The sequence below is a fragment of the Arachis duranensis genome, chromosome 4 (genome assembly GCF_000817695.3).
Source record: "Arachis duranensis cultivar V14167 chromosome 4, aradu.V14167.gnm2.J7QH, whole genome shotgun sequence".
Lineage (NCBI taxonomy): Eukaryota > Viridiplantae > Streptophyta > Magnoliopsida > Fabales > Fabaceae > Arachis > Arachis duranensis.
In genome coordinates, this window is record NC_029775.3 from 2,372,253 (window position 1) to 2,387,772 (window position 15,520).

The window sequence follows — 15,520 nt, forward strand, 5'->3', positions numbered from 1 at the left end:
GTACATTCTATTTTCTAAGTCTCATTTGTAAAACATACATTCTTTTGCCTTATGATTAGTTCAATAGTGAATAATAACAACTGTGTTTCTTCTTCCAACATTCTATTTTTTCTGCATAATTAGCATTCTCTGCTTTTCTGCTGTGAAAGCATTCTCATCAATCTCAGAAACCTTTCAATTATTACCACCATACCTTTTCCTCCTCCTCCTTACACCCCTGCTGCATTTTCTCCTCCTCCATTATCATTATTATCATTGTCTTCTTTTTCTTCTTCTTATATGTATAACATTTTAAATCCAAAATGCACCAAAATCCTTAATGATGATGACATTCAAACAAACTTAGTTCAAAACAAGTTCAAAATAAAATTGCATCTTATTTAAATCTAGAATGCATCGAAATTAAATTCAGAATGTATCGAAATTACTTAATGATAAGGATACACAAACAAACTCGATTCCAAATAAGCACAGACCAAATATACTTTATATAAATGCAGAATTCAGCGAAAGTACTTAATGATAATGGCACACAAACAAACTCAATTCAAAACAAGTACAGACCAAAAGTGTACCTTATTTTAAATTCATAATGCATCGAAATTATTTTTTGAAAAATTATACATAACTAAAGTTTTACTCTTTTAAAAAGAATAAAAATAAGAAAAAATCAAATAGAGAAAAAGAAATGCACAATGTTGTAAAAACACTAGAAAAAAGAGGGAAAAAAAAGAAAAGAAGCAACAATAAGAGTAAGATAAAAGAAAGAGATGAGGAAGAAATACCTTAAGAAGAAAAAGAAACGCCAAGAAAAAAGAGAAGAAGAAGAAAGAAGAAAAAGGAGGATGATGAATGCCGAATACGAATGTTGGGATGATTTTGTTGGGTTTAAATTAATTTAGTTGAACTTGACTATCAAAAAAAACTTAAATATGTAGCAAGATATTTGGTTGCCAAGCATTTATGTGTTTCTACTTTCGAGTATAAAACTGTTTTCTGGCAATAAAAAACGGACAGACGAACTCCTCTTAGTAGCTGAAACATCAGCTTCCACAGTTAACAACTCTTGTGTCGTCTCTCTGCCGGCCTCCAAATTGAATACTTTTATTCTGTTTCCTCATGGAACCTCCTTCCTCAAATACGCTTCTTCTTCCTCTTCTTCTTCTATTCGCAAAAGCCTTCTTTACTAATGAACCCCAACATGCTCCCATTTTTTCCCGCCATTTTTCTCATCATACTCCAAAGTCTTTGGTTCCCAAACCCAGCTCTCTCTTCCACCGCCGGCCTCGACTCCATCTCTCGCCTACTCCGAATCCAGGACCGCCAGAGGGCTCCTCCTTCCGTCCAGGAAGCCGCTGCTGCGGCCGTCGTCCACCGCCTCCTCCCTTCCCACTCCTCGAGCTTCCACTTCCGAATTATCTCCAAGGTAATCCCAATTACTCATTTTTCTTTTCATTTTTGAACTGACTAGGGTAAACTAGCAAAATGATACAATTAATCTCGAAACAAATAAGGTATATATTTTTAATTGGCAAACGCATTTTGTATTTAGCAGCTTGTGCATCTGACTCAAATTTGTATAGAAACATTTAAATAATTAGTTAGAAGGTGCATACAAAAATGAAAAGATTTCTAAAGTATTTTTAAATCTTTACAAAATTTGGATCATAAAAAAATTCAGTTGTCATAAAATCATCTAAAGCTTATTTACTATTCATATCTTTTGGGTGATTTTCGCCAGCAATATGAAAGAATACCATTTTCGTAGTTTATCCAATTGACTGAAATAGTTAGTTATATAATTTTCTCATTTACAGGATGAATGCGGCAGTGACTATTGCTTTGTAGTAAAAAACCATCCTGCTTACACACGAGCCGGGGATCCTCAAATACTGTATGCTAATATTGAATTTTTAGATTTCATTTGCAATATTCATGATTGGAAATTCTGTGTTGTGGTTTTAGGTTGCACTTACTGTTGTCTCGTAATCAAAAAAGGGAAGAAAATTAAATTAAAACTGTGATATTGTAGTAGTTGCAGTTGTGGTTGTCTACTGCGGTCTAAGACTATACTTACTCCGTTTCAAAATAAATCCATTTTGCACAAAAGGATACGGGTAAATTTAATATATTTGGATACAAATTGGATCGAGATACATGATTCTTTTTACAGAACCAATTTGGCTAAGCAGACTTTTTTAGAACTGAGGGAGGACGTGACTATAATAATTGGTTGGTTCAAATGGTTCAGTACTAGTTCTTTGGCAAGGTTTTCGAAATATAGAAGACTTAATGCTGGGAGAATTACCTCATAATAAGCTAAGCTAACTTGAATAAGATTAGTTGAACTTTAGTGGACCCTTAGCTAGTGATTTTCACCCGAAATACTATATATGGCTTTCATACATGGGCACATGGAAAAGTAAGTAACAAATCAATAACAAACTTAGTGTGTTTTGTTATAACTAATAGGTTGAGTCAGAAAATTAACTCTCAACTAAGGTAACTAAGCTTAATGCATTATGATAATCTTGCTGAAAGATTTTAAAATGGTTAGATGAATAATGATTTTCAGCCCTCAACAGTATAGCTGGGACTACTGGAGTGGACATTGTGGCTGGTCTACACTGGTATTTAAAGCAACGGTGTGGCTCACATATATCATGGGACAAAACTGGTGGCTCGCAACTATCTTCGGTGCCTAAGGTGGGATTTCTTCCACGTGTTCAGGAGGCTGGGATCTTGGTTCCGAGGCCTGTTCCATGGAGCTATTACCAAAATGCTGTTACATCTAGCTGTAAGCTTGCCTCTTTGAGCATCATGGTTTTACAATAGAACAGTTTGTTTCCATGTGATCTTATTTTATTTTCGTTTTGGAAGATTCGTTTGCCTGGTGGGATTGGAACAGATGGGAGAAGGAGATTGACTGGATGGCTCTGCAGGGTATCAACCTACCACTCGCATTTACAGGTCAAGAGACTATCTGGCAGAAAGTGTTTCAGGTTAGTATTCCTACCCAAATGCTTTAAATAGTTTTTGGAATAAGTCTGGCATTATGACATCATTTTGTCGCTTTGTAACTTTCTGAAAATGACTTTAATCTTCAAAATCAACTTTCAAATATGCACCATCTGACAAGTTCTAGATGTTATATTGTCAGAAAAGTTCTTTAAATAAGGGTTTAGGGTACTATGAATAGTCATTTTCGTTTTTAATTTACGGAAAGCTTGAGCAGTGAAAAAAATGCATATCCTAAAGAGCATAACCGTTTCCTTGAATTTATGGTTTATGCAAAACAATAAACATTCGAAAGGCACAGTTATTAGGTGATGACCAATTTATTATTTTCCATCTCCTTCACATTTCATGTAAAACTGCCAGAGCTCTTCGGGCTTAAAGCATGAGCTAACATACATATACTATATCTTGTAAATAAGTTTAATTTAAATTATCAACAATGATCGCATCGGCGCATAGTCAGAGTTTATGATACCTTATAAAGAACCACACCAAGTGTCTCAAAGAAAAACCTTTTGAGAAGGAGGCATAAGAATTATTCTATATATCTAGCAGTTTATATATTTGCCATGAACAACTACATGCTCTATCTTTGCATGAAATTTTGTGGCTCTTCTCTTAAGACACTGGCTTTGCAAGCAAGCTATGATCTGTTAACATCAATTTGAGTGTGAATACATATTATGATCTAATAACGGCAGGAGATATATAGAGTAATCTTCCATCTTATAGGATATAGAAAATGTTCAAGTTCAGTCAGATTAGATTTGAATGGGTAAATCAATCATTTGTCCTTGTGGATCTGACATTAATCCTCTCATACCCACTAATTGGTGTACTTGAATGCATTTCCTCTAGCGCCTGAGAAAGACATTATATGAACTGGATTTAGGGGGTCGGTCATCCTAAAATTGGGACTCATTTCTTGTCGTAAATATTCACTTGTAGCATACCATATCTCAATGGATTGGCGTAATTTTTCTACTGCATGTACATTTCCGACTTAGTTCTCTAATGGCCTTCTTCCTTTTTAGCATATAACTCTTAGCACCTATACTGCTAGCAAGTTTCATCTCTCTAGACCATTTATTGCAAGTAAAGAGTTAACAATGTGAAAGTCGATTTTGGTCCATAGTTCTGTAATAGAATTTTTTATTCAAATAATCATTATCTGTAGCTCAGTAATCTTAAATATTGTTCAATTCCGTTTAAAGAATTTATCATATGGGTGACTTTATATTTATTCTCCAGGAGAAATTTAACATGAGCACTTCTGATTTGGATGATTTCTTTGGAGGCCCCGCATTTCTTGCATGGTCACGAATGGGAAATTTGCATGGGTGAGTGGTAACCAAATTCATGGTCTTCTTGTTTGACTTAGATGATTCATATTATATGTTATATTTCTAGGTTCAGTAATTTTTTATTATCTTTACCACGAATATAGTGGTTGAGGGGGAAAAAAAAGAAATGAAAAAGAAAAAACAGTACCTTTTGGTCACAATATCAATTTCTGAAAATACCGTTATTTACAATTTAGTGTTAAAATTTCTAATAAAAGTTCAAATCTGTTGTAGGTACAAAAAAAACTTTTAAATTAAAAAACTACTTCTTGCACTTTATCTTGAGTTTACACTAGGCACAAAGTACCTTTCAATTTTAGCCTAAATAATTAGGGTTGAAAACTTACAAAATGTATATGTAGTGGCCAAGACTTTTCAGTTTCATTATAAATTTCTCAAGTTTAATGCTTCTAGGAAAAACTCTTTCTCTTTGTCCAGAGTTTCGTAATCATTCTGGTTCTAGCAGCCCAGCTCAATATTTAGAGTGTGAATGATTGTGTAATTTTTTCCAGATGGGGCGGACCCCTGCCACAGAGCTGGTTGGATCAACAGTTAAACATGCAGAAGAAAATTCTTGCCCGAATGTATGAGCTTGGAATGAATCCTGGTAATGAATCTACGGGCTCTTGTATTTTGACGTTAGTAAATCATTGTTGATCCTTATGCATACTAAACAACAACAATTAAGGCTTTTCATCACTACATCGTGTCACTTTCATGGATAAAATAGAATAATAGCATCATATCATAAATCATTTCTATGATAGACCTTTATGAAAGGATAAAATAGAAAACAAACAGTGAATTGGTATTCTTTTTGTTTATGGTAGCACCCAAATCAATTACAAGCATAATTGTGTAGATACTTGTCTCTTAAGAGATGATGAAACCTTTTGAAATGGCTAAAAGTGCATGAGAATGGGGTAGAATCGTGCCTTGAAACTTTTTCTGAGATCACAAAAAAAGGCTTATCGCTCCTGAGCTTGTGAGTAGCAGAATATATTGGTTCTGATTTTAAGAAGGTTAAAGTTATATTTCTGAAAACAGTTTCTAAGGTGTATAAACAACTTGAATGAAGGAATGTAAAAGAGATAAATTTCAGAAGATAATGCACAAAGATATATGCTAGTTCAGTTGAGACTTGCTTACATCCAGTCCTCGACAATAGTTAAGATTTACACTATAAAACGATGTTACAAGATATCGTTTCTTCAAGTTTTTCCGGGCTAAGTTTTGACTAAAATTATAAGAATCTAAGAACCTTAGATATTCTTTCCTTAATAGAGTAAGATGAAGAGTAGTTCTAGAGGAGTTTAGAGGAGTCTAGACGGATCAAAATCTGGACTGTAACTAACTTAAGTGAAGAATGTCACTGATAGATTCAGCAGCTAGCAGAATTGGTAAGGTTTATTGAAGAACTAGAGATTGCAAATTACAGTCCCTATAGGAATACACGGTTGGAACTACCAACTATGGAGGGAGCTTAGCCTCTCCCATTCAAACAGATATAACAGAAAAATTCACACACTGAAAACTAACTGGTAAACTAGTATTTATAGGCAGTAGCTACTGAGACTACTACCCTCATGCCTGTTAGCTTAGCTCAAAAGGAACAAACAAACAGCCAAATAATACCAGCAAGTAGAACTACTTACCTCTCTTGTAAACTAAACCAAACCTGTTTGTGGTCACCGTATCAGTCACCTTTTCCTCTTGTGTTCTAACTATATATATGCTATGAGTTGACCATTAACTCAGTTACTCATAATAGAATCTTCTTCTTCACCTATTATCTCAACCTCTCTCCCTTCTTCACCTATAAATGTTGGGAGCCAAAATTATCTGTGCTGCAAGCAAAACCATTTCTGGGGTCTATTTCCACACATTCTTCCATTTGTGATGTATTAGGAAGTGACTTTTCTCATTTCTGAGGTTGACTAGCATCTCAGAAGCTCGTTCTGAGGTTATGACTTTATAGTATAGTCCTTCTGAGATAGCACTTTTAACTAGTTAACTTTTATAATTTAGAGAAAGATTCTCTAGTAATTTAAAAACACTTGAGCAAACTATTAGATAAAAACTTAATGAAAATTTTAAATTGTATTTGTCTTTGTTAATCATCAAAACTTAATCTGAGATATATGAAGTTGACACCTTTGGCGGTCAATGTTCTATTTCCATTTTCTGTAAATTAGAACATTTATATACTGAATAATTGCTTTGCAGTCCTACCAGCTTTTTCTGGAAATGTCCCTGCGGCACTGAAACGTATATTTCCATTAGCAAAAATAACACGCTTGGGAAATTGGTAAGTACAGCTGTATGCGTGTTAATTTGAACTTCCATAAAATTAGTCTGCTTATTCAACAATTGCACTGGTTTAGGAAGTTTACTAACATCATTCTAAAAATTCAGCTATTTGATATTTTTTGTGAATATTCGAAGTTTGTATTGTGTTACACTGTTACACCAATTTGTGATACTTGTATATGTATATGGATCAGCTGACACTAATACATATCTCACATACCAGTATATTAACACAAACTCATTAAACAACAGAAGCATATCTATGATGGTGATTGGATGCCTAGTTTTTTGAGGAACAAATTTACAAAATCACCAGCAGAGAGGTTTCTTAGATAGAGAAAACTGGAAACCAGAGAGTCAAGCTGGCTTGGAGAAATAACTTATATGTTTAGCACCCCGTCACTCTTTACTGTCCCTAGAAATATAAAATTTAATCTTGCACCTTCAAAAATAGATAACATTCCGAAATTGGTAATGCTTAGCAACAACGATTTATGGCTTTAATATCTAGTACCAGTACCATGAATGTCACTAAAACCAAACAAATGTTCTTAATTCTTGTACCCGTTGATTTTTCCTTTCAAAATATTGATAACCCCCATGCATGAGTAGTAAATCCATTTGATCATGCATGTCCATGAGTTACTAAATTTCATCAATCCCTATATAAAACTGAGCAAAAGAGAGAAATGTGCTATAGGAAACTGGGTGTTTATGCTTTTATGTATTTTATCATTACAAAAATGTGATACCATGGATTTAGTGTGATAGCCCAATGAAAGGATATCAAAGCCAGATATTATATGTTTTCTGTTTCACTCATGTCTTCTTGATGCTACTGATCCCTTGTTCATCGATATTGGGAAAGCATTCATTGAGAAACAATTGCAAGGTGATTTGAACTTTTGTTGCCCAGTTTGCAGTGCAAATTAAAAGGATTCATGCAGCTATTCTATAATTTTATCTAATGGATACCAATTTAATTGTTTTATATATTTGATTATGTCTCTTTCCAGAGTATGGAAGAACCAGCCACATATATAATTGGTAAGTATATTTTTACACATCAATTTCAAAAGAGTAGAATGATGTTATCTTTGCTGAATATTGTGTAAATTTCTGTATGTACATGGAGATCTAGTAGGACTGCACTAGCTGTAACTTGAAAGATTGAACGTTGACCCTTCCTGGCAGAAATGATGTTATGTCTTACTTTCTTACTAAGAAGTGCATGCCAATAAGTTTCATGCTTAAATCTCACCTTTGTAGTTCCTTGGATATGTTTTCACACTTCTCAGAACTTTATTCTAGATTCTTGTATTCATCGCATTTGTTATTATCATCAATATGCATAATGATTAAATATTAAATCCATGAGTATCTAATGAATATGAGTTCATTCGGAGAAACACATCTCATTTGATTGTCCCAGGATAGTGGAGCTAGAATTGTGTAATCATTCTAAGTTGTGATTTTAGAGGACTCTCTCTGGTGGCAGTAATTATGAAATTCCTTGTGTTTTTGCTCCATTTGATGCCAAGGCAAAGGCCTGAATTAAAGTTATAATAACATCCATGATTAGTACGCAAAATCTGGAGAATTTTGCCTTTTATCACTGCTTTTGCTGATACGTGCTTCAATTTAATAACATAGATTATGTTGAACCAATCACAGTGATACTTTTGATGAGAACACCCCACCTAGTGATGATCCAGAGTACATTTCATCATTAGGAGCAGCAATCTTTAAGGGAATGCAAAGTGGTGATGATGATGCTGTTTGGCTGATGCAGGTATAGGAATTAGTTTGCTTTTTTCTTTAGTGTCAAATAACAGCTTTTGTGTATAACTAACTAAAATTTCATGCCTGTAGATTTATGCAGCAATGAAACCTAATGGTCCAATTTTCTGTATGCAGGGATGGCTATTTTCATATGACCCATTCTGGAAACCACCACAAATGAAGGTCATATAATATTTTTTTTTTCATAGAAAGTCTTACTTTTTCCTTTGTTTTCAATAATTGCAATGGTCTAGAAGTTACAAGTAAAGTTTGTCTAAGATCTGTATGTGTAAACCACTTTGTTGCCTTAACTGTTTTCATGTTAGATTGCTTTTGTCTTAGTTTTCATACATCGTAGATATCTCCATCAATGTTTATGGTTGTTGGTATGTATTGAAATTTGATGGCTTTGTTAGGATCCCATTTGTGAGTTTGCTAGTAGTTAGTTAGCGGAGTTGGGTCACTCTAAATAAAGGCATTATTTAGGAGTCTTTGCTCATTTGTTAGAGTTCTATGAGAGTTGATGGGTTCTCTAATACCCTCTCTATCATTGTAATTCAGTTTGAGACAATGGATTAGTTACTCTTAGTATTTCTTTTCTTTGTTCCTTTTTTTTCCCTGTTCTTTTCTTTCATTGGCTGCTTAAGATAGTGATTATGTAAGTAATGGTCCTAATGGCTCTGCTATAGTGCTATATACTTGTGAACAGTTGATACATTAATCAGCATGGATGCTTTCTAGAATATAAGTTAATGCTAGTTGTTTATTGTTACTAATATATCACCATTCATTTATACGTGACCTTGAACCTTTTTTTTTCTTTTTTAATTTTCTCCTTATCTGAGCTTATTTCAGGCCCTTTTGCATTCTGTTCCCATTGGAAAGTTGGTCATACTTGACTTGTACGCTGAAGTAAAACCTATATGGATTACATCAGGGCAGTTTTATGGAGTTCCCTACATTTGGAAAGTCAATTTCCCTTTTATCTTGATCAATGAAAATAATAATAATATCATCCCATCTATTTTTTAATTTTGTTGGCTATATCCATATTCTTGCCTCTGCTATACATGTGCCAGCGATATCTTGACTCTGCCTCGATGTAAAATATATTTTTTTCAGTGTCCTATAATTTGATTTATCTTCCCTTTCATTAAAATTTGGTTGGCATTATGTTCAAGCCAATATTCAGCTTCATAAGGAGGTGGTTCATTGATTGATTTATAGTTGTTTTGCAATACACTGACAATGTTGTCCAAGTAACTATTAGCCACTGGTGGACTTGCATTCAAATTATTTGATGCCCATAATATAATTCAAATTATTTGTTTCATACATGTCTATATCTATACATTGTAGGTATTATGGCTTTTATACTTTTTAGTTAATACTATTATTCAGCTTATCTATTTGCATTATTTTGTTCTTTGATTGATTGGGTGTAATATTTTTGCTTCACAGGTGTATGCTGCACAACTTCGCAGCAAACATCGAGATGTATGGGATATTGGATGCAATAGCATCTGGGCCAATTAAAGCACGTATAAGCATTAACTCAACAATGGCAAGTTATCCATTTCTGCTATCTTACTTGGGTTTTTTGGCTCTGTTATATTATGCTCTCAAATGACTAAATAAGTTTAATTTATTACAAGCATCTTTTGTTATATATATAAACATGAGAAAGGATCATCTTGCATCTCGAAAAATTTTTTTTTCTCTCAATTGATTATTTAACAGATACTCAAAAGCACACTCATACATCAATGTATATTGTTGAAGGTGGCAATCCATTTCCAAAGTAGTCTGTCCAACTTGAGCAATATCTTTTCCATCTTGTCCACTCGATCCCCATTTAGCATGTGAAACATGTAGAAGATGATATTACTATGTACAAAAATAATTATATTTCTGGCTATTATAAGCATATAGATCATACTTACCATGGTGGTCTATTTGATTTTCCAAAGGTTGGAGTTGGAATGTCAATGGAAGGTATAGAACAGAATCCAATTGTCTATGATCTGATGTCAGAAATGGCATTTCAACGCAATAAAATTGACGTTAAGGTATGAATAAGAAAAATCCCGGCAGCAAGTCTTTTTGTATTCTACATGTCATTAAGAGAGATTTTCTTCAATATGAATGTAACCTCTACTTGATAAGTTTGTACTTTGGATGTAAGTCTGACATATTTTCTCTTTATTTAAAAACAACCAGAATATGTATGAGCTCCATTTTGCTGACAATTTTGATAAGAATCTCTCGTGTTTTTAGCTTCCTTTTTACCTGTATAATATATTTCCATTGGCACTATCATTTTCACACGGTGCCTATGTGAATTTACCAATAACTATGGTGTGCAGGAAAGTGAATCTGTATAATATTAAGATTTATTATTTATTAGTTCTCTGGTAAGCCTGTAGTATGACGTTATATGAATACATTTTTATATAGTTATATGCTTCAAGCTTTGCATACTGTTTCATTCCTATACAAGTGTGTTTCACTTCTGTTATAATGAAAAGTCGTTAGCCTCCGAGCCTTTACTAAATCCATTCTCTAGTTAGGTTGTGTTTTCTTCATATCTATCTCAATATCATGGTAAATGTTTTCAGATTGAAGTTTTTCATATCAGTTATGGTTGTTCCTTTCTCAGGTGTGGGTTGATCTGTATTCAACCAGACGTTATGGGCAGTCAGTTCCTTTAATCCAGAAGGGATGGAACATATTATACCACACCATTTACAATTGCACAGATGGTGCCTATGTGAGTGCTTGCTCAATGCTTATAACATATCTCAGATTAGTAATTCCTGTTAGTCTCGCAATAGAAGAGCTTCAGTGAAATTATGTGTTCAACTTATTATATCACACTGTACACTTCCTTTTATCATATGTTGAATATTGTTTTCTTCATATGTACAATGCTAGAGAAAAAGGTATATGTCTCCTTCATGTAATTCTGACTGATAATTACTTGTATAACTGCACATCTTATTGCTCAAGTCCATTTTCAACCAACCAAGAACTACATTGTATTCGTCTATTATTTGACAAGATATTATTTGTTTATGGTAACAGGACAAAAATAGAGATGTCATTGTATCAATCCCGGATGTCGACCCATCCTTGATTTCAGGACAGCAAAATGGGTTTCTGAAGTATGGCAAACCATACACAAAAACATTTATCAGGGAAATAACTGATTCATTTGAACAACCTCATTTGTGGTATCCAACTTCTGAAGTAATTCATGCATTGGAGCTTTTTCTTTGCAGTGGAGATGAACTTTCAAGAAGTAACACTTACAGGTGAGAACGTATTAAGAGTTTCCCTTACTCTTGCTTAGCTATTATATGTTTCCAAATCCAAATTCATGGTATCTCTTGTGTATCCCAGGTATGACATTGTTGATCTGACTAGACAAGTCTTGGCAAAATATGCAAATCAGTTGTTCTTTGAGGTCATAGAGGCATACCAATCACGTGATCTTGATCAAGTGACTCTCCTCAGCCGGAAATTTCTGAACCTGGTCAATGATTTGGACACGCTCTTGGCTACCCATGATGGATTTCTTCTAGGACCTTGGTTAGAAAGTGCAAAGCAACTAGCTCAAAATCAAGAACAGCAGAAGCAGGTTTGATTTTCATTGATTGGCAAAAAATTCAAATCCATGCATTCTGTCATTCTGTTCTATACTTAAATTGTTGTAATCTAAACATCTACAGTATGAGTGGAATGCGAGAACACAAATCACCATGTGGTACGACAACACGGAGTTGGAAGCCAGTCTACTTCGTGATTACGGTAATGATAGATAGTTCCTTGCCATTTTTATAAGTGTTGGTTGCATTTCACCCCCTGAATTTTATGTCATGTGCATATTAGTTCCTAAACTGCAAAAATGTGCAAGTTGATCCCCTGAAATTTCCCAAATGCGTAGATTGATCGTATTAGCAATTTTTCCATCAATTAACAAGTTTAGAATGTCAAAGTTGCATCTTTAAGAAAGATTTCGGGGCGAACCCAAAGTTTTGGGACGTATATTATACTTATTTTGGGTAAAATGCACATTTAGGAAAGTTTAGGGTGTTGTTGATCTGCACATTCTTAAAAGAAAACCTTTTTGACATGCCAATTTATTCTGATATCAATTACTATGTTGAACAACTTTTTCAACAGGGAACAAGTACTGGAGTGGTCTTCTCCGTGATTACTATGGTCCCAGAGCTGCTATTTATTTCAAACAATTAAGAGAAAGCTTAGAGAATGGCGAGGATTTTAATCTGAAGGAATGGAGAAGGGAGTGGATAAAGCTTACCAATGATTGGCAAAACAGTACAAACATATTTCCATTGAAGAGTAGAGGAGATGCTCTGAATACTTCAAGATGGCTCTTCAATAAATACTTGAGAACTTCAACAATCCTTGCATAAAGCTTATATTGAAAGGTACTGAAAACCAAGTAAACTTGAATGAACTGCATTTATATATACCATACACGGGATTGAAAACTTTAATTTCCATTTCATGCAATGTATAAACTACCTTGGCATTTTTGCCATGTATAAAACTATACTTATGTAGTACTAAGAACATTGAAGACAGATCTTGTTCCTTACTAAATGTGAATAATATCTCGTATGTTGTGCTTGGGGAAGTTTTAATATAATAGGAAAGTATAAAATAATTTAATGTAATATTGATTACCAAAAATATGAAAAGAAAATCAATTGATGTAATTTTAATTATACCTGATCAACTTTAAAAACCCTCTCCAAAGCATATGTCAAATGGTCCCGATTTTGATGTTCCATAATGTTTGGACTATTAAGTGATTTTAGTAATAAAACATATTTTTTATTTCTTTTAAAAATTTATCGAATAGTCTATTTTAGTTTTTATTTATTAATTGATCTTTCATATATTATTTAATTTTAAAATCTTATTTAATTTATTATTTTATTATTCATTATTCATCTATTTTATCTTTACAACTCTATCATTAACAATCTGATATCTATCCGTATTTATTTTCAATCTCCTTTCCAACTTTTATTGAGTTTGGAATCCTAGTCTTATCTTTTCAATCTTAATATCAACAATTTTATAATCCATCATCAAACTCCTTTCTAATTGTCTAATTTCTATAATTGTAATCTTTGTATGAACCTCTTTCATCCTCCCGTTTGGACTTTTCACCTTACAGTTGTCGTTTTTTATGTTCTATCAACTACGAACTTTGATATTTTCTGAGATCGCACGAAATCACACTGTGTTGCAAAACAATTAACTTGTTGAAGGTGCGAAGAGGGAGTGTGAGAGCAGAGCAAAGGTGGAGACAGAGAGAGAAAATGAGAGACTTAATTCTTATTAGCTCAATGCACAAAATGATGAATCTCATCTTATACTGTTATAACAATTAGCTATATATAGTGGTCTATCTAACTAGCTGAGTTAGGATAAGAAGTTAACTAATTTCTATTTCACTTTCTACAACTAACTAATTAGTGCTAGACTATGCTAACTAACTTGTTAATACAACTAATAAACCAAGTAACTACTTACTGAGTTTGTACATCAGGTAACAATTTATTTTATTTAAAAAGCAGAAGTATAATACTTATTTTAAATAATTATAATGTACAAAATAATAATCTCATAAAATGAAAAAGCAGTTCAAATATAATATTAGAAAAGAAATATATAACAAATATAATATTAGAAAAGAAATATATAACAACAAATTTTAGAAATCGTCCTGAAGTATGTTACCTAACAAGGGCTTATTAGGCCTAAATTCATGCATGATTTTTAGGTATGGATGTTTTTTAGTATCTATACCCCAGAATTTTTCTAAATTAAAAGGTTGGCCTATATGGTCTGAAAATTTCGTTGAAGAGCTCAAGCTTGGTTTATTGAAGAGCTCAAGCTAAAGTAATGGATCTAAAATATTAGTTTGCCTCATTTTATGATAGATTTGCAGGTCGACAGACTAATCCAACAAATTCTTTTTTTTTTAAAAAAAATAAAAAGCAAAAAATTTAATTGAAAATCCAACCACAATTCAAATACAAATAAAAGAGAATCAGATTATAACACAATTTTTTTTAATTCTCATTAATAGAGTTGTTAATCATAATATTTATTCTCAAATTACTACAAAAATAGAAAAGAAAAGTTTCAATTTAATTTTCAATTAACAAATAATTTTAAAACAACATTTATAAAATAACATAAAAATAAAAATAGAATTTTGTGATTTAAAACAAAAAAAAAAGAACTATCTTTGATTCAAGAAACAAGTTATGTCACATAGTCTAGATAAGAGACGAGATTTAACTTATTTCTGACTGTTATTTAAAAGGACAATTACACTAGTTACTCGATCAGCTTAAGTTATTTTAACTTTCTAATATATATTAGAGTAAACTGAAAATTAGATCTTCAAAAATAATTTGGATTCTCTAAATTTTAAATTTTACTTTAAAGGATAAAGCGTGATCTCTCATCATTTATTTCATAGGTAAGACCAAGAGAAAATATAAGAGAAAAACTATTTAAGAGTGAGAGATCACACTTTACTCTCTCAAGTGAAAATTTAAAATTTAAAGGATCCAAATTCCTTCGAAAATATTGACTTTGGACTAATTAGTCCTTGAAGAAGAAAAAAAAAGTACCAATTAGATCCTCTAAGATAGTAAATGGTGGACATAGATGTCAATAGTGAGAAACGTGCATGTCTTATTATTGTCATATGAGCAGAAAAACAATGTAGTTTTGAATAGTAAAACATTTATTATCTTTTGAATTTTCATATAACTTTTATCAACTGTTTTTTATTTATTACAAATCCTATTAAAATAAGTAAAATTTCGCTCTAAAAATTGTTATCTACATAATTATTTTTCATAGATAGACATGTCAAAATAATTAACCGTATATATAAATATCAACATTAAGTTTTAGTTGATGAATTGATAAAAAAATATTATATATCTACCGATTAAATTAATACTTTTTAGAGACTAATTAGCTCATAATCAAAATATTTAAAAACTTAA

The 15,520-nt window shown here is 32.5% G+C and overlaps 1 protein-coding gene across 1 annotated transcript; it reads left to right on the forward strand.

Annotated features, from left to right (window-relative positions):
• The first annotated feature begins 1,010 nt into the window (after positions 1–1,010).
• LOC107482792 (alpha-N-acetylglucosaminidase) lies at positions 1,011–13,045 on the forward strand. The gene is made up of 19 exons (XM_052261076.1): positions 1,011–1,426; positions 1,818–1,894; positions 2,586–2,797; positions 2,881–3,002; positions 4,270–4,358; positions 4,874–4,968; positions 6,588–6,669; positions 7,454–7,563; positions 7,688–7,718; positions 8,346–8,463; positions 8,589–8,636; positions 9,309–9,417; positions 9,914–10,017; positions 10,424–10,522; positions 11,113–11,223; positions 11,538–11,767; positions 11,856–12,093; positions 12,185–12,263; positions 12,639–13,045. Exons 1-19 carry the CDS (start codon positions 1,190–1,192, stop codon positions 12,890–12,892), a joined length of 2,445 nt encoding a protein of 814 aa, XP_052117036.1. The 5' UTR covers positions 1,011–1,189; the 3' UTR covers positions 12,893–13,045.
• The last annotated feature ends 2,475 nt before the right edge of the window (positions 13,046–15,520 follow it).